The sequence below is a fragment of the Halictus rubicundus genome, chromosome 3 (assembly GCF_050948215.1).
Source record: "Halictus rubicundus isolate RS-2024b chromosome 3, iyHalRubi1_principal, whole genome shotgun sequence".
Classification (NCBI taxonomy): Eukaryota; Metazoa; Arthropoda; class Insecta; order Hymenoptera; family Halictidae; genus Halictus; species Halictus rubicundus.
In genome coordinates this window covers 9,267,687-9,294,045 of record NC_135151.1, presented here as the reverse complement: position 1 = coordinate 9,294,045, position 26,359 = coordinate 9,267,687, and the positions used below count along the sequence as shown (strand labels likewise).

At 43.0% G+C, this 26,359-nt stretch overlaps 1 protein-coding gene across 4 annotated transcripts in view; it reads left to right on the top strand.

The window, feature by feature from the left end:
* Positions 1-26,359, top strand: part of Tfap-2 (transcription factor AP-2) — a 182,335-nt gene that overhangs the window by 54,713 nt on the left and 101,263 nt on the right. For 2 of the 4 annotated variants that reach the window (XM_076785241.1, XM_076785240.1), the window contains exon 1: positions 11,108-11,514. The exons of the other annotated variants lie outside the window; for them this stretch is intronic. In XM_076785241.1, the coding sequence (XP_076641356.1) occupies positions 11,236-11,514 (279 nt within the window). In that variant the 5' untranslated portion in view covers positions 11,108-11,235. Of the gene's footprint in view, positions 1-11,107; positions 11,515-26,359 lie in introns of those variants that run through there. 4 annotated transcript variants of the gene reach the window in all.

Genomic DNA, 26,359 nt, shown 5'->3' with positions numbered 1-26,359 from the left:
CGTATGAAATAGGATCCGTTGATTAACAATTATCGCGAACGATCGGTTGGCGTTCCACGATTTTCAACACAATATCGGGCCGTATGCAATTAACCGACTGTCTACGCGCGAAGCCATTAAATCATCGATACGGATTGATTAATATTTTCTAAGTTTCATCGTGCATCCCGCGAGAACGTACTTTTAAATATAGATTGTTGATTAATAGCTCTTCGCGTTTCTTTCGTTTTCGCTCGATCTTTGCCGCGGCTACAAAACACCGTAGAGCATTTTTAATGGTAAAAGTAGGTTACCGAAAGCTAATTAGATGGATATTCGTCGCTGCGTTAAACTCTCTTCAACTATCAAAGGAAAAACTCATCGGTTCACCATTTCACGAATATTAGGCGAAATTGTGTCGATATTAGGCGAAAATGGTGAAAAATTGATTCAAAATTTAAGCTATCGTTTATTAACGTTATAATGTAAACAAAAATATTTTTTTATAAATTTTAATTGTTAGTATCAATGGTGCAATGGCGGCTTGAAAATGGCATCCTGTAAATGTGCCGTGCAGCGTGAAATGCACAAAAGTGATCTGAAACAAAGAAATGAAAATGGAATCGTTACTTTATGCAAAAACGCACATCATGACATTCTTCTTTTATTAAATTTTGTAAAATTGCACAAATACGGAAGTTTTGAATAAAAACGGATTTTCTGTTATGAACAGTTGTTAATAACAATGTTTTAAATAAAAAATTAAAAGATCAGGGCTCGCCATGTTGTGGCTAATTATTTATAGAATATATATACCAAGTTTCATAAAGATCGAGTAATCAGTTTTTGAACTACGTTGCACGGCGTGCGAAATTTTGCGTTTCGAGAAAAATGTGTGTAAATGCGACTAACTTTTTTTATTCCTGAGGAAATTTCCTATCGATTTTAACAAAAAAAAAAGGAATGCTAAAAAATTTCATTTTACTCGAGGTTCCCACTTAAAACAAATAAGAAGACTTTTGAAATTGATTGATTCCATTTTCGTGATTTCGAAAGAATGGAACTTCTTTTACGAAATTGGACTCTCTGAGGTGGAAATTCGCATGGAAAGGAAAATGTTTAAAGCATCCTCGAAGAGTCGATGGACAATAAATCCTGGATCCGGATCGACGGCGTGAAAGCACGAACGCGGCGCGAAGGAATCGTTCGTAATTATGAGATCACTGCCGAAAACAACTACCGGTCCGTGACCAATAGGAAAGAAAGGGAAGAGGAACGAGCAAAAAGAAAAATGGTTAACGAACTGGTTCAACGCATTCCCGTGACAAGATACAAGGGGAGATACGTCACGCGTGTTACAAGAACGCTGTTCGATATATCGTGACGTAAGCGAGAGAATTTCGAGCAGGAGGAAAGACGCGCTCGAAATTCTATTGGAAGTGGAACGCGTCGCTCGTTCTGATTTACTACCGGCGAAACGGCCACTGGAATCGAGCCGGCCAATTACGATAGATCCCATTCGAACTAAAAATAATGCCACTGTGCAGTTTCACCGCGATGCGAAACTTGCAATGCTTCTTCCGAAACAAAAGCATGACGAGCTGAAAGACAACTACACTGCAGATTTGATGCTTCTGTGACAAAATGAGTAGTTTGGTGCCATTTAAAACAGTAGAAGAATTAGCCGAAAACTGCTACTTATCAACGGATTAGTACTTAGTGTGTCTAACTGCAGTGCCGGATTAAGATCTTCGAAGGCCCTAAGCGGTTGAAAGATTTTGAGACCCCCTTATACAGAATCACTTGAACGCAATGTGGAGCTGTACGATTTTTTTTTTTGGCATTTTCGATAATTTGACTAAAAAGAGTTTTTAAGAAAAGATAGAGTTTTGCTCGCTGCTCTGGTCTGGTTCGAAAGGAAAAATCAAAGGAAGCAGCGAAAAAGGATACTCGTCTAAGGATCGACGTGTTTGCGCCGCGGCCGCGAATAAACGCGCGAAAGATACATTTTTCAGATTAGGGGAGGATTGCTCGATAATGCGGGGCATCTGGTGAATACGTCGACGGGAGCGAGATGCATTGACGTTCCCCGGAGAAATCTTTGAACATATTTTCACGTCTCTTGTAAGGGTGTCTCTGCCGGATGCAGATAGCGGCGGCCGTGTCGTACAATATGTGGCCACGTATGGGTGCCGCACAATATCCCTGATGGTAAAGGCCATACAGCCTGCACGATACGACGCAATACTGGCTCGGATAATATATTGTTGTACAAATGGCAGCGTCCCCTACGCCCCGGTGTACCTGTATCCGCTTATCTCCGCTCGATTTTCTCGCGAGCCGAGCGGTCTCGTCGTTTAACGTCGACGTCGGCTGGTTGGTGCTCGTCTTGCGATTTAGGGCCCTGGGACCAAATTAATCCATCGCATGCATCAACCGGTTACATTTCACCCTTTGCCTCTGTGTTGAGCGTTGGACCTTAACCTCCCAAAATACCTTCTTCGTTAACACTATACCTACCAAGCAGTAAAAGCGTCTGGTAAATATTGCCTTACAAAAATGGCAACACTGAACTGATGAATTTGGCCGCAAGTTTCAATGTAATGCTGAATTCCATTGTTTTCTATAAATGAATTTTCATAATTTCAATATAATTCTGAAATATTAAACCCGTCATTTGACCGTCGTACGTTCTGGTTTAAAATGTTGCGGAGCGTTCGTTCCTAACCTCTTAAAGTACCATTTTTGGTAATAGGTAGAAAAACACTCTACCTAAATTGCGACAAACTGAAGTGGAATAGAAAGTTCTTTTCTTTTTGAAAGTAATGCAATTTTTACTTATAATTTAACGTAAATTGTTAGCTGTCTGCGACGAATATGTTTGTAGCGAAGAAATGATTTATTCTATTACGACAAGGATATCCGTCACGTGAAAAAGTACCATTTGCTGTTTAAGTGAAAATTCTTGTGAGAACTAGGACGTATTCGCAAGTTTCGGACATTTTCGAATATTTTGAGGTACAAGTAATGAAAAGAATAAACAAGGAATCAGGAAACTCGGTTTAAAAAATTGTACACAATGGGATCGATGAAATATTTGCTTTTGTGACACAACGTGGGTACACATTTTAAAAGTCAGGCTGCATAGCTCAGAGATAAATAAACGCAATTTCTTGAAATACGTACGTACCAGCTGGAAGAACTAAGAATGACATAATGTTAAATCTCTTTTTCACAATTCACAGTTTCGAAAAGTAAAAAAGGGTACTCTGTCAAGGATTAACGTAATTGGACTTTTCCTTTAACGGAAAAGAACGTTCGATAGAGTTGACATTTTATGCTAACCCTTGTAAAAGAGCCTATAATAGAGATATTACCATGCACATATAGCCACATTTTAATAGCACAATTATTCATCAACTTCCTTACCAGTATTTCACCTACTACATCAATCACTATCTATTCTCAGATACAGGGTCGAACCTTGTGCAACATAAATGAGTATGCGAAGCACACTAAAATAAAAAACTAATTAAGAATTAATCAAGTATTCATCCCCGTTCTGGTATGATAAATATTAGAATATGTAAAGCAATAATATTTGTGAACGAAAATCCATTTTGAATCATGTTCACTGTACAATATCAATAAACTTATACATGCAAATTGGTGTACGAGATATGTACTTTTCATTGTGTACAATTTTGACGCCATCTGTCGTGGAAAAACTAAACTACAAAGACGGGAAGTTTCAAATGTGAAAAACGGTCATTTCAATGGCAACAACCTAATAATTTCTACTCCTATTCAAATTTGTATGATACCAAAACAATTTAGGACTGATTACTCTACATGAGAAAATAAATCGATTGTACGGAATAAATATTTTTCAGCATTTGTAAGTGGAATCGGTTGGTCGTGAACAGACAAATTCTTATAATATTTAATCTTATAATATTTTAGGGAAATTTCAAGTCTAAAATAATTTTAAGAAAATTACTATGAAAAGGATGAATTCGCGTCAGTCGTTCAAATTCGACTTTCTCGAACACGCGTCGTAGAAGGAACAAAAATTGATTCTCAACTTAAGGACACCGTGTAGGAAACCCCGTTTTCAGATGTAGAGCAAGAAAAATGAAACAGGAAAATTGCTTGCGCCGAGGACGGTTTTTGAATCACTCGGTCGTTCGATTTGGAAAAAAGGAACGGCAAATCCTTTCGTAGGAAGCGAGATCAGAATATTATCCGTCCCGGCTGGACAGGTGCGCGTAAAATGGAGGGAGGAAGGGGAAAAAAGAGGCGATCTGTCTTGGTATGCCGGAGGGGCCAGCCTCCTTTGGAAGCCTCAGTTCCGAGGCCCGCTGTTGCCAGATGCTATTCATCTGACCCGAATATTTTTCCTCGCGTGCTGATATCGATTCCTCCGATAACGCAGACATCGTACTTAGAAACGCCTGGTCGCCTCTGCAAACCGTCTGAACGATCCCAAGAATCTGAAATATTAGGGGGACGCATAAATAATCAATTATTTTGAAATCTAAAACAAACTTTGTAGTAAATTCAGGTTTTTATTTCTTAATTTATTATATAATCTCCATCATTATCAAGGACAGTTTTCCATCTTTCCTGCAAATTTTCAATCCCCCCCTTATAGAAATTCAGGGTTCGTGAAGCAAAATATTACTCAAGGTGCCTCCTTACATCTTCTACAGTAATGAATGTTTTATTTCTTAAATAATGCTCCAGAGATCTGAGAAGATGATAGTCAGAGAGAGCAATATCCGGTGAGTATGGGGGGTGCGGTAAAACTTCCCATTGCGATTATTTGATTTTTTCCTGAGTGAGTTTCGCTGTATGGGGCCGGGCATTGTCAATTTGCAGTATTACACCTTTTCTGTGGACTAAAAATGCCCTCTTTTTCAATAGTTCTAAATACAGCCGTTGTAATTACTGACAATACAACTCAGCAGTAACTGTTTCTCCAGGTTTCAACAACTCAAAGTGAATTATGCCACGACAGTCCCACCAAATGCACAGTAACACCTTTCTAATTGATAAGCTAGGTTGAGGGGTTGATATTGCGGTTTGATTTGCAGAAAGCGATTGCTTGGATCGCTTTATGTTATCAAAAAGAATCCATTTTTCATCTCCGGTAATGATTCTGCTGAGAAATGGATCTCTACGAAATCTGGATAGCAATGAAGTGCAAATTGATCGACGAATATTCTTGTTGGTCTCAGATAATTGATGCGGTACCCATATTCCTTGCCTATATGCCTTTTCCATTTCGTATAGGTGCCTTTGTATAGTTGATCATGTGGGCCCAAGGCTTCTCGATAATTCTTGTATACTTAATTTTGGATCAGCTTCCACTAGAGATTTTAGGGTGTCCTTATCAAATTTAACTGGTCGTCCACTTCGAGGCCTGTCGGAGAGATCATAATCGCCAGCAGCAAACCTTCTGAACCAACATTGACGCTTGTTGGCCTTCAATACATCTCCATAAACATCGCAAATTTTCTTTGTTGTTACCGTTGCATTAAAACGCCATTTTATTGCAGGGTTGTAAAAAAGAAAATTATACTTTTTAGAATATTTTGAACACAGGCTGCTTTACCGAAAACTGTAAAAGAATACGTGTTTCCTCTTCAACGATCGGTACAGAACTAAAGGCAAAACAAATTCTTTGCAAACAATTGATTACTTATGGGTACCCCTAATAATTTATCTGATGAGATTAGCGAAAATAAATTTCTCCCTCCCAATATCTCGAATCAGCAGATAAAAATTCAACTTTGAACACAGTTGTAAATCTGAATGGCTCAGAGTAGCCCTAGCAGATACTTTACAGTGTAGTAACTCGCTCGAGTTTTAATAATAAGTAGATTGCTGAACGTGCATCGTCTGAAAAAAGGGAACAATAGGCGTTTTCAGAAAAGGACACCGTCGACAGATCGAATCGTTGCAGTTGTTCGACCTAATCGTGTCGAGCACCATATAATCCGGGATCGATTACAGATCAATTATTCTCTCATAAATCTGCCCGTGGAAACGGTTACCGTCGTTTCGTTTGTTGGTTTTTGCAGGCATATTAATCACGGTAACGGCGCGGAATATGAAGTAATGCAACGAGCGTGTGCTCTAAGCGAGTTTTACTGCGGTTTAAATTATACACCGCCGCGAACCGTTCCAGTAAATTCTTTCTTAATGAGCGGCTCATTTCACGTTCGCCGGTGCTCATATTTGGGTTAACGCATGGAGGAATGTTCCCTTGTACGCGATCTTGTCACAGGACACCATCGGCATTTTTTCCTAGCTGTTCGCGCGTTATTCTGAAAAGTATCGAATGTCCGGGATAATGCGAGGGTCCGTCGAATATAGACCGTATTTTCGTAACACTGAAAAATCACTCTGACATTGAGCGGATATCGATTGAATCGTAACGAGACGCTGGAGAATTGATGAGAATCGCTCGAATTAAAAAATTGCCAACTGGGTGGCAAAAGCGTGTAGATTGTAGTTGAACGCAGAAGAATAACTGGTATTTTCAGAAAATTTTGTTCAAACGTAACGTCAGAGAAAGGTTTATACGACCTAGACGAAGATTTATACGCGTCTGACCCTCGTATTCTAATATTAACTACGACCACGGGGGTACAGTTTTAGCCATAAATGCCGATTATATCAGATGCTGATTATCGCGAAATACCGATTAATGCCTGCTTCCAATCACCAATTTTATTATCCACCTTGTCGAACCTCGAAATTAACGAATCGCTGGATCATGTGTCGCGAAGTTTTTACGGTCATTATGGTATCGCCAAACGTCTAAATGTAATTTTAAGTTATTCATCGAGTCGATAGTGCCTCGTTAAAACGGCGATGCATAATATGTTTGCGGTTTACGAGCTATTTCTAATGAATTTTTTATACCCAACCAGCCAGTCTCTATCTAAAAAAAGAACAGAGAAACGACTGGAAACGACGTTGAACGAGTATTCAGAGCAAGCATAACGAACGTGGTGGTTCATTTTTCTGGTGCTCGATCCAGGAGTCATTTTAAAGGTGAGACTCGAATCTTGAAATCTACGTTGGTTTCGTTCGTTGAAAAAATTCTTCAACGTCTGTACGAACGTTTGAGTTTGCAAAATTTTCGAAACGAAAACATATATTCACTTTCTCGTCCGTTGCATAGTGCAAAACATTTTGTTCGGCAAAACGAACAATCGATTTCGTAGTAGAATGATGTTTTTTCACGAAGGTACAACAGTTTGAACATTGGCGATTTGGCATTTGAAATTTAGCGATCCTTCAATTTGGCACGCCAATGTGGCCGAATCAGAGACAAACTTTTGGGACGATCCAATATGAGAATATTGAAAATTGAGTTTCGACGGCGCAGAACCTTTCCCCGGGCCATCGTATGCTCGTGTCCCCTTCGGAACAATGGATCGGATCGATTAATCGATCGTGGATCGCGAGCACGGTGTAATCCGAGCCGACGAGGAGCTGGAACTCGTGCTTGGAGCTCTACTTACGGGATGCTAATTGGAAGAGCAGCCAGCAAACGATGGTAGCCCGGGTAAGAGGACAGAGACGGCAATGTTGTACGAGGAGGAGAGAATGGTAGACCGGTCCAGCCGCGATCTACCAGTTGATCGAATCGTCGCGAACGGTCAGAGACCACGTCGCGATCCAACGTGGCTGCCCAGGCGACTTCGGCTAACGATCCGGGAAGGATAATCGAGGTGTCGATGCCTGTTCAGAGCACGGCTAATGATTCCCGCGGCCGATCATACCGCACGACCACGCCAGCCAGCCACCATCTAATAAATACCGGTCATACTAATTGGAAAATTCGTTTCGAATAGGATTTGCTGTCGCGCCCGCTGATACGATGTAGAGATTCCAGTCGCCTATATAGTATATTAATACAGATCAGTATTTTCAGCTCGAGCCCTAATAGATTCTCCGTAATTGGACGGACGGTTTAATAACACCGGGGCCCGACCCATTGAACGAAGTAATTGTTAAATGCACGCACGGATTTACGATGATGAACCAGTAAATAGCGGAAGTGCTGCGAGTTCGGTGATTATACACCGGTCCGGTACGCACAATGAATAAACAGTTCATTCATATATGCATGCACACCGGGTGTCCGAAAGTTCATGGTATTCTTATCGGTAGACTGTGGATTCGTATGCAAAATAAACGGTTCCTTCGTCGATTGCACGAAACAGGAGCTATAACACAAATACCTTCAAAATTTTCGCGAGTTGAAAGTAACGTATCGACATCCTTGAAAATGGCCAAACCCTTACCATAATAACAACCGTTCGAAGGTGTGTAGATGCTGAAAGAAAGATGGTCGGCGCAGAATAGCGGAAAGTGAAGCGGTGGATCAGGGATCACGATAGCGTATCGCAGCATAGGACAGGCTGGATATCATCATCGTTACGTCCGCGAACGTGAGACAGCGGTGGATACTGAGACAAAGAGGCGGCAAGCGGTCCGGCCGGGGTCTCCGTTCGTTGTCGCTGGATCGCTTGGAGTGGGATTGTGAAGTGGACAGTTCTAAGGAGGAAGAAGAAGACGGCGACGAAGAGGTAGTAGAAGAAGAAGAAGAAGAAGAAGAAGAGGTGGATGATCACGGTAGAAGGAATGGAGAAAGAGAGACGGAGAGAGAGGCGAGAGGACAGCTGGTATCGGCGACGGCGTTCTCGTGAAGGTGGACGAAGAGCTGCGGTGATGGTGATACCGATGGCATCGGCCGTGGTAGCGCCGGTGGTGGTGGCCATGGTGGTGGTCAAGTAGAGGATGCCGGATGATCGTGGTGGTGGTGGTGGTGGTCCAGCGGGCCCCATACCGCGCGGGCCCCAACACTTGCTCTCCTCGCAGGAGAGATTTGCCCCCTCCTGCCGCGGGCGGCGCCACTCGAACAGATCCTTTCCTCTTTTCGCCTCTAGGCCATTCTCGAGAGGCGCGCGCGGCAACGCGGTGTCGCGCGATCGGTCCTCCTCGACCTTCGACCAATACGCGCTTCAATACGTGCCTCGAGCAGATTTTCCACCGGTGACATTTCCGAAACGCGAAGCTCGCGCCGCATCGCGTCGCCTGGCCTATCCGTCGCATCTTCCCCTCTACCCCTCTTCCCCACTCACGACCCTCCGGGGCGACCTTGCCCCGACCTTCCCCTCCGCCCCCACGTGACTCCGGTCAACCACGTGACTACGACCGACCGCGGGTCTTTGGTTGTGGAACGTCAACGGCCGTCGCACAGCCCCGAGGGTCCCACCGGTCCGTCCATCGACATCCTCGCCCGGGGGACGTCTCCAACGTCGATCATCTTGTTGCGTAACCCTGGAGAATTGCCGAGAAACTTGTGAGAGCGAGACAGACAGAACCAGACGATCTCGGATGACCGGATGTTTTGGATCTGCGGTGGAACCCGACATTCCGTGAACGAATGGGACCTCACCACCGTGAACGTCGATCGTCTCGTTGCGTAATCCTGGGAATCACCTAGAAACTCCTGAGAGCAGGACAGACAGAACCAGACGATCTCGGACGACCGGATGTTTTGGATCTACGGTGGAAGCTGAGATTCCACGAACGAATGGGACGTCTCCGCTGTGAACGACTCGTTGCGCAACCCTGGGAATTACCGAGAAAAGTCTCCGTCGGGAGTGTGCTCGAAAGAAGCAGACGATTTCAGATGTCTTAGACGAACGGACGAGGAGAGCTGGAATCCCACGAACAGGAGCAAGATCGGTGAAACGATAACGTGTGTAATAACGTGATGACCGAGTAGCCGATTAAGGAAACGTTACACAGTGACGGTTCCCGAGTGTCACGGCTACCGTCTCGCTCCCGGAAGCGAGGGGCTAACCGATCCGGCGTGTAGAATGCGATTATCGGACGCCGCTAACACGGGGATAAGAGTCGATCGTTTCGCCGGTGATGATTCAACCGGAAGGCAGAATGACCGAGCCGAGTTGCCGAGCGGCAGGATCGCGAGTCGTCAAGCCGACAGGAAGTGTACGCGAGCCGATCGGCGCGGTCTCGTTAACGATAGCTGTCCGGGACTCGATTCCACGGTGAAATCAGGCCGAGTTGAATGTGAGAACGGTAGCCGGCAACGAGCGTACGTACAAACGAGCTCGCCACGTGACTGTTCGCAACCGGCTCGGTTTTTGCGCCGCTGCTGGACCTCGCCTCCTGCGCGCTCAGCGTTTCGTCGATCCCAGCCGATCGGAGCCGCTAGCCTGTAAGATTCCTCGAGAGTGTTCGAAACTGGTAGCCGACGTTCCCCTCCTCGAGAGAGAGAGAAAGAGAGAGAGGTCGCGTTGCGTCACCGTGAAAAATTGTGCTTCTAATGGCACGCGCGTCACGCGATTACGGTTATCGATCGCGACGCGCGCTCGACGCGATCCCGTCGATCGGGCCCGCCCCGAAGACGACGCTGACGATCGTTCCTGGCAACTGAACGACCCACGTGCAATTTCCGCGAGGTTCAATTACACAACGGGAAACCGAGAATCCAAGGTTCCTGCTTGGTCCCATCGATCAGCGCGCGCACCGGAGACTTCGATGCCCGCGGAGACGCGATCGAGGATCATTCCGTAGGCGTGAGAAAGAACGATCCCAGCTGAATTTCAGAGCCACTAACCTCCTCCGGCCGCGACACTTCGATTGCACTTCCAGACGACAACTTGTCAACGGGAATACACTCGGCGAACCTGAAAGCATCGTGTCTCTCGAGTGATCGCCGCGATCGGAGTTCCTCTCCGAACTGCACGTGTGCTCGGCGACAGGTGTTCGAGTCGCTCTCTCTCTCTCTCAACGGTCGATTTGAATTGAAAAGGAAAAGGGTTGGGCTCGTTTCGGGAAATTGGAGATAGTTTCGCATAGCTGACAACGAAGGGGATCGTTATCGGGGACAGGTGATTTATCTGTTGTTCTATGCTCGCGCGGAGGACGTACCGCGACAGCTAGACTTTGACGGGGACTCTTATGTCGCACGGGTGGAAGCTGGACAGAGAAAGTGATTAATTAAGTATAGGGTACTGTACCGTTCACACAGACGCGTATCGAGGATCGTAGGAAGACTCTATGAGCCTCTGTCCGTACTCACTTGAACGGCGAAGGTGTGCAGCCGATACGCAACGTCCCGAGGACGAGAACCGTCGATTCTCCGCGAATTCTGGTGATCGTGAACGGAGTCGGCATCTGCCCCGGTAAAAGTGGCTCATCATGTCCGTGCTCGAAGCCGGTGAAGCCGAGAGGACCGCAATGTCTCCTCTCGACGAAGTCGTGTCCCCGACGAGCGTCGAGTCGGAACTGATGGTCACCGACATGTTGGACGAGCACGAGACCACGCTGAACGAGCACAGGGACGGCAAGCGTAAGAGAGACACGGACGGCGAGGAGCTGACACCCAGGAAACTGCCGTCACTGACGAGGAACAACAACGATGTCGGGTTCGTGCTCGAGGAGAGCGCCGATGACGAGCTACACGAGGATAGGGATGACGTAAGTCCAGCCCCACTTTTTTTCCAATTCGTCGAAACGAATTCCGATTTTGTTGCCTGCTCGTACCTTTACCGAGACCGCGAAACTTCTGGACGTTGCTGGACAGCTCCAGTTTGGAATTGCACAGAGCGTAGGAACGCAAGATACCAATTTCAGTTTTTAATCTGGAAATTAATCTCGAAATGAATATAAATGGAAAAATCGAGCATAGAAATTTAAGGAGTTTCGTATGAAACTGGATAAATATTTTTCATCTCGCAGACCTTTGATTTTCTTGCTTTTTGAAAATGAAGATTAAATTCGGCCCAGTAGAAAATCGGGTAACAATAACAGACGGTGGAACTTTTCAGGGAAACATAAAACTGTGTTACTATTGGGTGTAGAAATTAATTTCTGACCTTGACTTCGTGGACTTCTTGTTCATTTCCAAAGGATCAGAACATATTCGTATCCAGCAAACAGTCTCCATCGTTTTGTATACATTTACACCGTATTAAGAGAAAGATACAATTGGTTTGTCGTGGAAGCCACAAGTTAATGTGTACACCTAATACAATTAGAAAGAAAATTTATTTTACATTACTAAAAGTGGCTATTTTACATTACTTTGTGAAAATAACAAGAATGTACTGCCCAAATTTTTAGCCATTTTTGTTTCAATAACGTATATCCCAAGAAATAAATTTGTTGAATAATTCCTCAGGGATGTACCTTTAGAATCTTAGTAACTGTAAATTAAAAATATTAGAACCCGTCATTTTGACGGAAACCTAGTGTTAATATCACGACAAGAGCCACGATAAGCACTGTATCCACAATTCAGCACTTCTCTCGCATAAAATGCGTTATAATAAATGACTGAACTCCAGGTTGCTTGCACATTAGCGACGAAATGGATATAAAATATATTCGAGACTGAACGTAATTTCAATGTAATTCTGTACTGTATTAAGATCAGAATGAAATCGTAGAAAAATTCGGTACACGAACTGAAAACGTGATTCAATCGATACCAACGCCTGTATCGGTTAGGATTAAAAAAAATTTGATTACGCCTTATTAATCCAATAGCCTAGTTCCTAACGAGATTTCAACATTAAACTCCGAGACCAGTTTATCGAGCCAGGAGACAAAAAAAAAGCTGAAAGCTCATTAGAATAGAAAATCGTAGCTGTAATCGCCTCCATGGTCCGCGGAACGTTCCTGGAACGAGATTTCTAACTGCGGAGATGCCTATCGATCGTCGATCGTGCGGTTAGGTTCGTCGAAATCAACGGAAAGATAGGCAGAACCAGGGAAAGCCCGTTCGGCAGGGCTTCCTGGGCCTGAAAGGTGACGCGCTAATAGCTTCGTTTTATTATGGTCCTGGATCGAAACAGCACCTGATTTGTTGTCGTGTGTCAGTGTCGGATACGTTCAACGACACAGCGGTACTCGCCGTGTACCCGGTGCGTGGGCGGACACTTCAACCGACAGCTGCTCTTTCACTTGCCACGTGAGAATTTAGTTTCTACGCAATGTAGTTTGAGACCCGTCCGCCGAAGAGGGTTATGGAGTACGCTTTAAAAGAGGATAAATGTCACTGAAACGCTGCCACGCCGGTGGTGGCTTCTCAAGTTTCGCCTTCGCCTCGTGGCATTCGATATTCAACTTTCGCATCATTCGAATTGCTCCGGGAAGCGAATCGGAATAACCTGGCGGAACAAATCACCGTCTAAGAGCGTTAACTTATCGTTAGGACACCGTTCAGCCGTCCCGATAACATGCATTTGCCGGTGACCCAGAAGTAATATCAATTTGCGAATTTCTACGCTTTACCGCGCTCGCAGCTATCTACATGTGTATCGCTTTGTTTATCCCATAACGGGAGCTACGATGTTCACACTTTCGCCTAAGTGGTTCTTTTCAGCTTTCATAAAACTTTCATACTTACGGTAACCATACCGTCATTTATGTAGGAGGTCCTTCAGATTTATTTCTTTTTTCTTATTCTAAAATGACCAAGCACGTTTGTGTTCAAATGATGCATTAGGTTGTTGCAAATGAAATGGCCGTTCTTGAATCTTTAACATAAATTTTTATTTTACAAACTTTACTCGTATTCCATTAATCCCCAAGCGCCCCAATGCCTTTCCGGCAGAAGTCTAATAACCGCGAGGCAATCAATTTATCAAATGCAGTTTTTTCAGCACATCCGCCTTTGAATATTTTTCCACTCAAAAACCCATCTAGGTGCTTGAGAAAATTGTAATCAGTAGGTGACAGGTCAGGCGAACGAGGAGGGTGTGGCAGAACTTCACACTTCAACTCTGCTAATTTTTTTAGTTTGTTTCGCAATATGTGGACGAGCATTATCGTGAAGCAATAATACACCACATCTATTGATTAACGCCGGCTGTTGAGCACGCAGTTTTTCGTATATTATATCAATTTGCTGACAGTATTTATCAGTATTTATGGTTTCACTTTCTTTTAAAAATGAGCAATGTACAACACCATTTGCTGATCACCATACAGACATCAATGTCTGTTTAATATACCTTCATTATTCTGTCGCAAAAGTAACGAACAACTGATCTCCAGACAGCACATCTTCACCTAACTTATTTACTTTTCCCAAAGCCTTCAGACGTCAGGAGACAGTTGAATAGTGTATATTAGTTCTCTCCGCGATTTCCCGAACAGTTAGACGCGAATCCCTTTCAACTATCACTTTTAAACCTGAATCTTTAATAGCTGCTGGCTTATGACCACGAGACTCGGAACGAAATTTTTCAAACCAACGCCTTATGGTCAGATCACTTGCTATACCTTCATCAATAGCAGCATTTATGTTTTTCGCTGCTTCAGACGCAGTACGTCCAAGTTTGAACTCGTACAAGTAAATCATACGAACTTCCTTTTTTTCCATGGTGAACGAATATTGATTTTGATTCACCTACATTGTACAATATCAAGAAACTTATACACAGAAATTCATGCACGAGACATGCTCTTTTCATATTGTACAACTTCAACGCTATCTGCCATGGAAAAAGTAAACTGCAAAGACGGGAAGTTTGAAATGTGAAAAACGGTCATTTCAATAGCAATAACCTAATATAATTGTATAATGATGCAGGTAAAATTAAGCCCACGTCGTTCAAGATGTGACTTTTGCTCACCTGTTTCGCAGAGGGGCAAAGATAATTATTATGATCCGTATTAACGATTTCATCTAACTCCGTGTCTAAATGATGAAAAAGTTGACATGGAAAATTCAGGATAATAACGTAAGGGTTAACAGCTGCCGGAGATAAGCCGGTAAATCCTCGGCTCCCCTAGAATTCGATTTTCATTCCCGGAGCGCGTGTACCTCAAAGCCGTAACACATTCGCAGAGCAGTTCACGGTGCCCATAAAATCCTTGGGCTCCCTTGACGGTTCAGCGATCGTTGCTCGAGAGCATTCTCGATCGCTCGTCGCCGTGACGATCAACCGAGAGCAACGAATGCGCGTAGAGAAAATACAACCGTGACACGACCAATCAGCCGGCGGGATCGAGCTCGCTCAGCTGGCTCGCGCATGCGAAACGATGATCGAGAATTTATTATCTTGATCGGATAACCGGCGCGGCATGGACGGCCTAATTGCCGCAAGAAACGTCTCCGCGATCGCGGGACCGTGATCGCCGTGTCACGCGGCGATCTGAAACGTATTTCTAGCGCAAAAACGATCCTAAAAAGAGGTTTCCACCGTTGACAATTTATTAGAACAACAAACACGATCATTCGAAACATTAAATGTTATCAGTAGACTATGGATCTCTTGGCGAAATTATTAATTGTCTAAATCAATTGTGAGACGCACAGGTTGACTGGCGGAGTCCGGTATCTTTTCGATCGCACCTCCTAGATACACAGGGTGTCCCAAAAATAAGGACATTTATTTATTTATTTCCCAAGGTCATTGGAAAGAACTTTTTCCTTTACGAAATTGTCCTCCGTGGCTTCGTTTAGGAGTTATCGACGAAAAACACGGACCAATTGGAGCGCGGCTACAGTGAACGCCTTCCGGTTCAACCAATGACAACGCCGATGTCCGCTGCGGCCGCACTCTGAGTTATCGAAGCCGCGGAGAACATTTGCGTGAAGGAAAAAGTTACTTGAAATGGCTTCAGGAATCGCCTCTATCAAGGAGGTGCACCATTTTCGGGACTCGCTGTGTGTTTTTGAAATTCAAGAAGAACTGCAATTATTTTTACACCGACCCGATAGGAAGACGATTCAGAGCAACGTGAACCGTCGGGGTGTTGCGGCTCTAGCACCTTGACTTTTTGCGATCGGATCGACGAGAGTCCACTCGAAAATGGGGACACTGTCCAGCAAGACGAGACAAGACGAGACGAGACGAGGAGCGTAGGCAGGGTTGTCGTAGGATACTCGCACGAGGTCACGGAACGGGTTTCAGGAAAAATCGTCGCGCGATCCTGAGATCCGACGACAGGCTATCCTGGATCTCCTGACCACCGCCGATCGTCACGATCCGTCGAACACCATTAGAGATTCCATTAACCGCGTTTCCTCGGACGAAAACTCGTGTCTCGCGGATCTACGCGAGTCTTTCACGATCGGATCGACGATCTTTCCGGAGAAACTGGTGGGATGCGTCGCTCCACGGAATGCGACTGATAAGACGCGTCCGTGTAATTGATATATAATTAGCCGGTTCGTGGGAAAAGGAAGGATGCTCCTTGCAGGGTATTATTATCGCGCTTGCTGAACCATGCAGATTTCCTTTGAATGCTTTAACAGCGGCACCGAAATCTGATGGAAGTGATAGTTCGAGAACGCGAAATCAAATATTTCTATTAAGTTGTTGCAATTGAAATGACCGCTTTTCACATTTGAAACTTCCCGTCTTTGTAGTTTAATTTTCCCACGACACGATGGCGTCGAAATTGTACGATATCAAAAGTACATATCTCGTACATGAATTTGCGTGTATAAGTGTACTGATGTTGCACGGTGTACGTGATTCAAAATCGATTTTCGTTCACCGATCGATGGAAGAAGTGCGTTGATGCCGATGGAAATTATTCCGGTTAATGGAATATGAATAAAGTGTTCATTTGCAACAATCTGATATTCGAATCTCTAGTCCGTGCTTCTTCGAAAACCGTTTGAAAAGAAGCACACGGTATTGGAAGTGCCTACAAAGCCAGCCAAAAGTTTGGGCACACCGACTATTAGGTTGTTGCATTAGGTTGTTTTTTTTTTTAACTAAATCTTATCGATTCCAGTAAGCACCCACGAATGCCAAATTTTCCGATTGTAGTGAAAAATAGAATTTTTAGCCAGTGTTCTTCATTTTCGAGATTGTCGTCTCCATTTTCATGGTTTTTCTACCATCTACGAATCCGACAATACGATTCTTCTAATGTCTGTATAGTTGTTGTATTCGACCAATTAATTTTTCCATCAAATGGCTAAAATTCGCAATTTTCCCCTTTCGCCACGAACAGACAATTTCTTTGCGCAGAGTCCCCTGAAACGTCGCGATTCCGTGTGCAGGCTCGGTTGCCGGTTAAACGTAAGCGTCAATGCCGATTCCAGGAGCCGTGGAATAGCATCGGGGATTCCATTAGCCGTATTTCCAGTCGACGCGCGCGTAAAAATCATCTACGACCGTTCCTGGCACGATTCTTTGCGCGCAAATGTATCCTCGAATTTACCGTTCGCCATCGGCGCGCGATTTCCTCCTCCTCGGGTTCGAAGTGTGTGCGTCTCGCTTTCGAAATTTAGTACTTTCGAAAGCGTCAGCGACAATCCGTGCACCGTGGAGGACAGCTTTTATTCCTTCCTCGTTTTCGCTGACGAGCCAGCCTACCATCGTTCAGGAATTACGTCCGAGATATACGTTGACGTCACAATTATTTTCTTCCGGAACCACTCACCGTGAACACTCGATTTTTGAACATGTAATTCAGTATATTAATCGTCTCTCGCAGGATCCTTCGGTTTATATTTATGCGCAATAAAACCGAGTGCTTGAAACAATTTACGAGTCATAATCTGGCAAGCCAGTAATTATAAACGTTCCAGAAAATCGCAGCAATTTACTTGCGACTTCTTTCGCTGGTGCGTTACATAAATTCGCTTCACCATGACCGATCTCCTGATCGAAGAGAGAAATACATACTTGACAAGTGTCCGGTACCAGGAAAGTCAATCATCATTGCCAGGAACAAATGTTCGTTACAGCAATTCTTCTTGGAGTCCTCTCACACCGCGATCCGTATTGTTCAATAAAATATTAGGACCTTGAATAAGTTCTCGCTGTTTCTTCAAAAATGGCAGTAGCAGTACCCCGTTCGTGGAATTTCGAATGGTAACACACATGCAAGGCAGTAGTGTATCTAACCTTAAATTTCAGTGTATGGTAGTTCACTTTAGTGTAAACAAAGTAATTTTTTCTTAGTTCTGAAAATGTCTACTTTTGTGCCAAATAAAGTGTATTTGCGGGGAATTTTATTGCACTACTTTATTCAAAAGAAATCTGTAGCTGAAGCACATAGAATTCTTGTTGAGACTTATGGTGACAATGCTTTGTCGGATACGACATGCGGAGACTGGTTTCGACGCTTCAAAAATAATGATTTTGAACTTGAGGATAAAGAACGTTTTGGCGCACCGAAAAAATTTGAAGACGAAAAGTTGGAGGAATTACTCGATCAAGACCGATGTCAGACGCTAGCAGAACTTGGAAAAACATTACAAGTAGATGAGTCAACTGTTTCATAACGTTTAAAAGTTTTAGGAATGATCCAGAAGCAAGGACATTGGGTAAAAGCTTTTATTTTGTAAAAGAAACAGCGAGAACTTATTCAAGGTCCTAATAAATCTGAACGCAGGGGGTTGGAAACGGATGCTATAATGTTCTCTCGGTGGAAGGCTAGTTTCGTGCAACAACGTCGACGCGTCTGGTAAGAACGTAAATTTTCATGAACGCTTCTTCTATCGAGAGTCTCCCTGCTTCCGCCAACAAATTCAAATTGATCGACGCGCCGCCGTCATCGGCATTAACAACGCTCGTTGTACTTCTAACGATAACGTACCCTTGTTTAAGGGGCAGTAAACTCGAGGTTTGATCATCCGAGAGATGCCCGGTCGACAGTTTTAACACTCGCCGGTAATCGCCGTTATAAAGTTATACGAACAGTTAAAGGTGAGGCTAGCGTGCCTTTCACGTGGCACAGGTAAAGATGGTTGTCCGTTGGTTGGCCAGCACCGGAACACGTGGTCTTCATTCCTGACTCTCCCATCGTTCGATCTTCTCGACTCGACGGAGGAGGTACGCGTTGTTGTTAGTTTTAATTATTCCTCTCCACGGAACTGTTATCCCCTGTCAAGTAAGAAGTCTAAATATACACGGTCTATCGTACACCTCCAACGATCCACACACTTCTGTTTACAGTTAGACGCCGCGCCGCTTCTTCCGAAAACTCATTTAACCAGAAAATTACTTTCCAATGGATTTCGTGATTTTACGCGGCGAATAGCCAATCGGACCCAACGAGATCTTGCAATTTGAAATAAATCATGCGGCCGTACAAATCGTTCGAACAGGGCCCCGAGTGTTCTTTATTGTTGCAATAAATAGCGGAAAATCATTACGGGCGACGAACGAAATGTTTTTTTTCATTTAATCGAATACGCAGACGTTCGTTACAGCGTAGCTCACAAATCTTAACACTAAACCTACAAAATGACCGGTTTTATGTTTTACAATGATTGAAACTAGAAAAATTCATTTATGGAAAATAGTAGAATAGATTTCCTTGTCCCAGAATTTATTATACTGACAATTACGACAATCTCAATGAATTTAGGGTCGCCATGTTTGTAAGGCAATGTTTACCAGACACTGTTAATGCTTGGTAGGTACAGTGTTAAAGAAACGCAACTGAAATCGAAATTGGTCAATTAGTTTATCGAGCTACAAGCGATTTCAAATGCCAAAAATAGGCTGAAAAACTATCATTTTCACCATTTCTAATCGTTTATAGCTGAGACAGCTGATCAATTTCGAGGAAATTTTCAATATACGGTGAATTCCCGCTATAAGTCCCTACCAGCCTCGCGTTTTCCGGTCCTTGGAATTACCCACACAACCGTGAGTTCTCAGCCTTCTTCGTCCGTATGTCCCTGGTTTTGGCCACATAGACGCGAGGATCATTTACATTTCCAGCGTGCACTGTGTATTACAAATGCAACGTTCGGCGAGAACCGCAGATTCCATTTAAATGTCCCTCGCCAGAACCGCGCGAGGGACACATTTCTTAAATTTTCGTTACAAGTAAAAAACTTGCAAGTAAGCAAAATGTTCATCACATATCTGGTAAACTAATCCATGTAGCTTGTCAGAAAAACTGACGTCGTTTGTTCGACTTGTAAAAAGGTTATAGTGGTGTAAAGCGTGTGCCGTTAATTACGAAACTGACTTACGCAACTTACGGCGCTGGATGATACTCAGCCCGGCAATTTGTGTTTGCTTCCCGCGAATTTGATCCGTGCCTGGTTCGCCGAGTGGTTTGGTGACTCCATTTTCTTTGCAGACGGTATTTCGTCAGATCGTAAGGGTTTTCCCGCCGATGCGGAGGATTTTCGCGGGAAAATTCCAGTCGCGAGTCACGGTAGTCGAAAGGCCGGATATAAATCAGCCATGGCACCTTGGATAATGATAGGCATGCGCGATGCTCGTACGCGTTGTCCGCGACGGCTGATATATTGTTTGGTAGCTCCCGAAGGTAGCGGTTAAAATTCTTGGTGAATGATAATCCAGCTCGGTCGTCGAGCGGCAACGCGCGCACGGTTTCCGGACCGCGACGAGGCAGCCTCGGTATCGTGACGATAACGTCGTCAATGTAATATCATCGATCACAGAGATCGCACGTTTCCACGGCCGCTTCGTTAGCGTCGGCACGATCATTTCGAGCGGTTACTTTTTATTGTCGCTAATAACCCCGTCCTGCCCGTCCAGGAAACCTGAAACCGACGATCTCTTTCGCTAGAAAAAAACTGAATTGCACCGGAAGAGTGGACCGTTTCGCTGATTCGCGTCGATCGTTACCGAGGATCGCGCTTGGAACTGCGTTTAGTATATCCCAGAAATGGGAATCTCCCAGCGCAGCGGCTCGAATGCTGACTCGAACATCGATATCTCCAGATCGATTTCGAAGGTGTAGCGTTCCGTCACGGACGATTATCTCGCGGTTAAATGCATTGCAATATAAAATAACATCCCTCGCTACTACCCATTCCTGGTAACGTAGATGGCATGCCTGTTTTTTGCCGAGATTTGATTTTCAACACTAGCTTCACGGAGCACTAAAAGTGACTATTTTGCATTACTTCATAAAAATAACAAGAACGTGCTACCCACATTTTTAGCAATATTTTTAAAATAATATGTACCCAAAGAAGTAAGTTTGTTAAATAATGTCTCATGAATGCATCCTTAGAAACTTAATAATTTTCAATTAAAAATATTAGAACCCGTCATTTTGACGGATCCCGTAAACGTATCTTTAAGAAATGTAGTTCGTAAAACCAGCGATAAACTCCGGAACTAGTTTTACGCTCACAGTAACTATAATAATTCTTGTATCTGCAGATGGCACGATAAATAATTAAACGAGCGTGAATGCGTAAATCTAGAGGACAGAATTAATAGTTTCATTGAATGATTTGCTACTTATTGAATCTGCCGACAACTTGCCGCGGTCGCGCTAAGTAGAAACGGCAATTAATAGCCAGACCGTGCAGTCAAGTCCATGAAATAACCCGCTCAAAATTCGCAATCATTTTTCAAACATGAAAAGAGTTACGAAAATACTATTCTAAAATATCTACTCATTCTTTTCACATTGATTCTGTATATACAATTATACAATCAATACCAAATGCAATAATAATCATTCTTTTTACAGCCTGATAAAGATCAAATCATCTAGAGTCAGATTAAGCTGCACCAGATAGCAGTTAAATTCGTTGATTTATGACTGCTACTATTAACGACCCGTGTAGTTTTCTTTTTAGTACGATCGGCCAGCTGAACAGCAATCTTTTCGAACACGAAAAAAGCAGCCTGCCCTATCCCACTATGCCGTCGCGAAAATTGAGTCATTAGATAATCCCACCTCGAGCCGGTTTACGATGTCGTAGAAATATTGCAACAATGAAATTGATGATAAACTGTCGAAGCGGCGTTAAACTATTCGCGCGAATTGTACGGCAAAGTGTTCTCGTGAGCGATCGTTCGACGGCGTGTAAATTACAAGCGATTATGATGATTACAGGTGACGTGGCCACGTTCCCAACGGGCGTCCAATTTACCAGAAATGAGCGGATTTTTATTCTTTATTCTATAGCAACAACGAACGTGTAGGTGACAAAACGACTTGCTAACGGGCTCGACAACGATTAACGTTTCCGCATTTTTCAATTGCAAATTGCTCGGACTCTGATTCGTCGTTCATTTATGCCACTCGCGCTCGGACGATTAAACACATCTTTTCACGCTAAACCTAGCAAGGATCAGAAACGAATGGTGCATACTGCTTTCCAAAAATTACAAAATCGAATTTATTCCTGCGCCATTTTTATAGAAGCATACAGGACGAGGCACTAACTATTGCCACCTGCAATAACTCCGAAAGTGTGATAGTAGCAGAAAAGTTTTCGAAACAAAAGATGCATGGGACAACAGGGTCTGTAACGAGATGTGAAGGTCACATTTGTTTTTTTAAATATAATACTATGTTTTGGTACATGTGTTCTGATAGCGGCTTTTTGTGACGAATCCAACGAGGTGCAACATTAAGGTCTTTGAAGGTCAGCAAAGGTCATTTATGACGAAAAAGGCGAAACTTGCAATTTAGAGAAGGTGTTCAAAGCGATTGCCATTATATAGCAGTTTGAACATGGGACGTTTTCAATCGAAAATTTAGTGATTTCATTTTGCACTCCGGTGTAGAATCAGCGCGGAAATAAACCGCGCTTCGAATCGCGGATAAAATAAGTTACGCATAAACGGCGTCCAGATGTTTCGGGCGATTTCCCGCGCAGCAATTCCAAAGCGAAGCAGAAACGCGATCTGAATCAGCGACCCCGATGTCCGGTGCATCGAGTGCGCTCGATAGCGCATCGCGGCGCGCCATTCAAAGCGCGCGATTCGAAAAAATCGCGACGGTCGAAGCCGCGAAATACCGAACAGCTCTCGAACCTGTTTCTAATCCAACGGAACTCCACCCCGTGCTCCCTTATCTGTCGTTGCCGGCTTCCGCGGGAGTGGAGAAGAGTAGCGGATAAGCAGAAGGTAGCAGAACCACCGGCTAGCGCGGCTCGATGTAATAATATACAGCCGGCTGAGTAAAACAGCTGTTACACGGATAAATTTGCCGGCCCCGCGGCCGTTTATCGAGTTCCTTCCAGGCAACCATAGTCGTAGCGCGAATCGGCTTTGCTCGCTTGTATGTTTATGCGTTTACGCAAATTCCGTTTGCGGTAAATCGCAACATTCTTCGCGGACGACAATTTTCTTCGGGTCTCGCTTACCCGCACCTGTACAAGTAATTCTCCTTTTGGGTTTGCTGTTCGCCATTTTTGTGAAAACCGATTTTTCAGTGGGTCAGATCAAGAAATGTGCATTACTTGTCCGAGATATTCTGGATTGCGCTTAAAAATGATTTTAAGACAGTGCGAAGCCTTTATATGAGCCGCTCACTTGCCAAATCGATTAACTCCATAAAACAGAAAGTGGGGAGATGTGATGAAATAATATACATTGTTTTTCAAAATTCCCTTTAAAATAAAAATTGAAATAACGATTCATATGAAGACATATAGAATGAATAAGATAGAATAGCCTTGGCGTAATGAATTGTTTCTGAAATAAATGATTTATTATTCGGCGACCAAACAAATTTTGTTGTTTAGTGGTGTTAATCTATATTATTTGAGAAATTTATTAAAAATAAAAAAGAATTATGATTGAACTATGTCCTTTGGCACTTAAATTTAAAATATTTCAAAAAGTGGAGTTAATCGATTTGATTACAATTGATTATAATTAAAACCGTGGCTAAGAATCAAATATTAAAATGTTTAACACCAGGTTTACACGCTCTAATATTTGTAATTTACGATTATTGAGATCGTTAAAAATGCATCCACGAGGAATCATTCAACACGTTTATTTTTTCGGGCATATGTGTATAAAAAATGGCTAAAAATTTGGATACACACATTCTGGTTATTTTTATAAAGTAATATAAAATAATCACGTTCACTGCTCCGTAAACCTAGTGATAAATTCTTCTATGTATTCACTTACTATATAAAACGCCTTCGCCTTTCTGATTCGTCGTACCTCAGCGAGTTATTTTGCTTCCCCATGTCAAATTATTTTTTGGAATTATTGTAAGTACGATAAATTTACTGGAAGCTGGACATCGAAATGATTTGTTCGGTTCCATGGCGGTTTATTGAATTTTTCCCAGCGAACCACGCGGTTCGTTCGTATGTTTATGCGTTTACACGGTGCGCTGCGCTGGCCAGGTTTAATCCAGATCTTTATTGCCTCCCACAAGGTCTCTGATCGGACAGTAGGAGTGCACTGGTGCGTAGAGCCTCCTCGAAGAATCCTCCGTTTCTCAGGTGGTTGCGAAATTTTTGCGAGATCCCGGCGACTTTCCTCCGTGACGGAAGGATTTGCCGACTTATGTGACGGCGAACCTCTCTTTACGAGGATCCGTTTTCCCCTAGCGCGTTACAACCGCTGCCGGTGGATGACAGCGTAAGCTGCTAGGGGAATTTATCGACAGGATATCCTGAGCATCTTCCACTGGGGTTTATTTAAATCGTACATCCTCGATTCCACGGACTGGCAACGATAAGCGGCCGCGAGTTTAAGAGCGAATTCATTTCGGCTGCCGTGTATTTACGCGTGTAATTCAATTTTCGTGGCGGCTGTTTGTGATCGTGGGCGATATTTCGAACACAATGTCCAACATTTTTCCTTGGTAGCATCGTACGAATCTCCGTTCAGTAGTGCATCGCAGAAGTGCCGCAATTTTTAGACTACTTTTCAGACCTTCTAAATATTCAAGTTGATTCAACCTGTATATCTTCAGACGTAGAAATTGTTTTGTATTTTTGATTGGATCAATGACGATATTTAAAATAAATTTACTGAATTAATTTATACAGGGCGTCCGAAAAATGTTGTAATTCCTTGAAAAAGGTGATTCCTGGGATCATTTTAAGTAACTTTTTCCTTTAGAAAAATCTTTTCCGCGGCTTTGTTTAGAAGCTATTAACGAAAAACACGGGCCAATCAGAGCGCGGCTACAGCGGACGGATTTCGGCTCGGCCAATGCCAACGTCACGCTCAACGGAATGTGTTTTTCGTTAATAACTCCTTAACAGAGCTGCGGAGAACATTTTCGCAAAGGAAAAAATTATGTAAAATGATTTCAAGAATCACCCTCTTCAACGAATTAGAACATTTTTGGGACACCCTGTATACAGTAGTCTAATTGTGGTGGGTTTAAAGTTTAAAGTGTTTTATGGATCGCATAAGATTTTTCTGTCACACACGCTTTCTTGTTGTATGAACAATCCAGATTTAATGGTCCATGTGGAATTCATTAATTTGTTTCTTTGGTAGGAAAAGTTTCGGCTCTATCGACTGAAATGGCGAATAGAAATTGATGATGACAAATACTACGCATCAGATACGCTCTTGTACTTGATAGTTTCTCACCCATAAATCGCATTCTACCACGAATAACAGCTGCATAGTGATCGCCAGCTGAATACGTCTTCAACCGCTGAACTATGCACGGTGTTTACAAGCGGAAGATAATAAACGCTGGTAACAGTGCCATAAAAGTTTCCCCTGGTGTCTGTGTCTTCGCCATCCGGGACTGACGCTACACGGTAGCCATTGCATCTATTTAGTTTCTTGCATGCTATTTGGTCACTAGAATTTTCCATTTCTACAAATCACTGTTCTTCATTGCTATTTAAGTAATGCTTACATCAATTTTATAGCGCTTCCCGAGTACGTAAAAGACTGAATAACATATTGCAATGGTTATTCGGTATGAATAAAGTTTTTTATTTTTATAAATCAGTTCGAAATCAGAACAACGACAAAACGCATGTCTTCGACTGAATTGTTACTGGACTGCGAGTCTTTATACAGTAAGCCACCGCTGAAAATAGGATTTTATTTGAGTTCACTTTCTTAAAATTCGCCTACAAAAATTGGAAGTTGCATGAACGTCCGCAGTCTAATTAGTACTTGTAGTAAAAATATAATAGTACCATTAATACCATACCCCAAAGAAATTAACCACAACATGAAGTTTCTTGAAAAGTATTAAGGATTTCAAAGACTTTAATTTGTAAGCATTTACTTATATATTTATATATTGTATTGCATTATATTTATATATTGTGCAATCACAGGTATATGATCCTTACTATTAGTATTAGTATTAGTTTTAGTATTAGTATTGTTGCCAATTACCTGCACTATATTATATTTATTTTTGTACTCAGGTATATGGGCAGATTGTGCTTAAGACCTTTAATTAATCAATACACTGACATTAGATATGTGGAATATATTTGGTTACATATTAAACGATTTTCTTTTAATTTTGTGTGAAGAAAAAAAATTTCGTGTACAAGATCCGAAGAGAATAAATTCAGCTTAAACGTATTCAAGATTAAATCGAACATGTATCCGATGCAACCTGCATTATGTCGAAATGCATTCAGAGCGATCGACCGGAA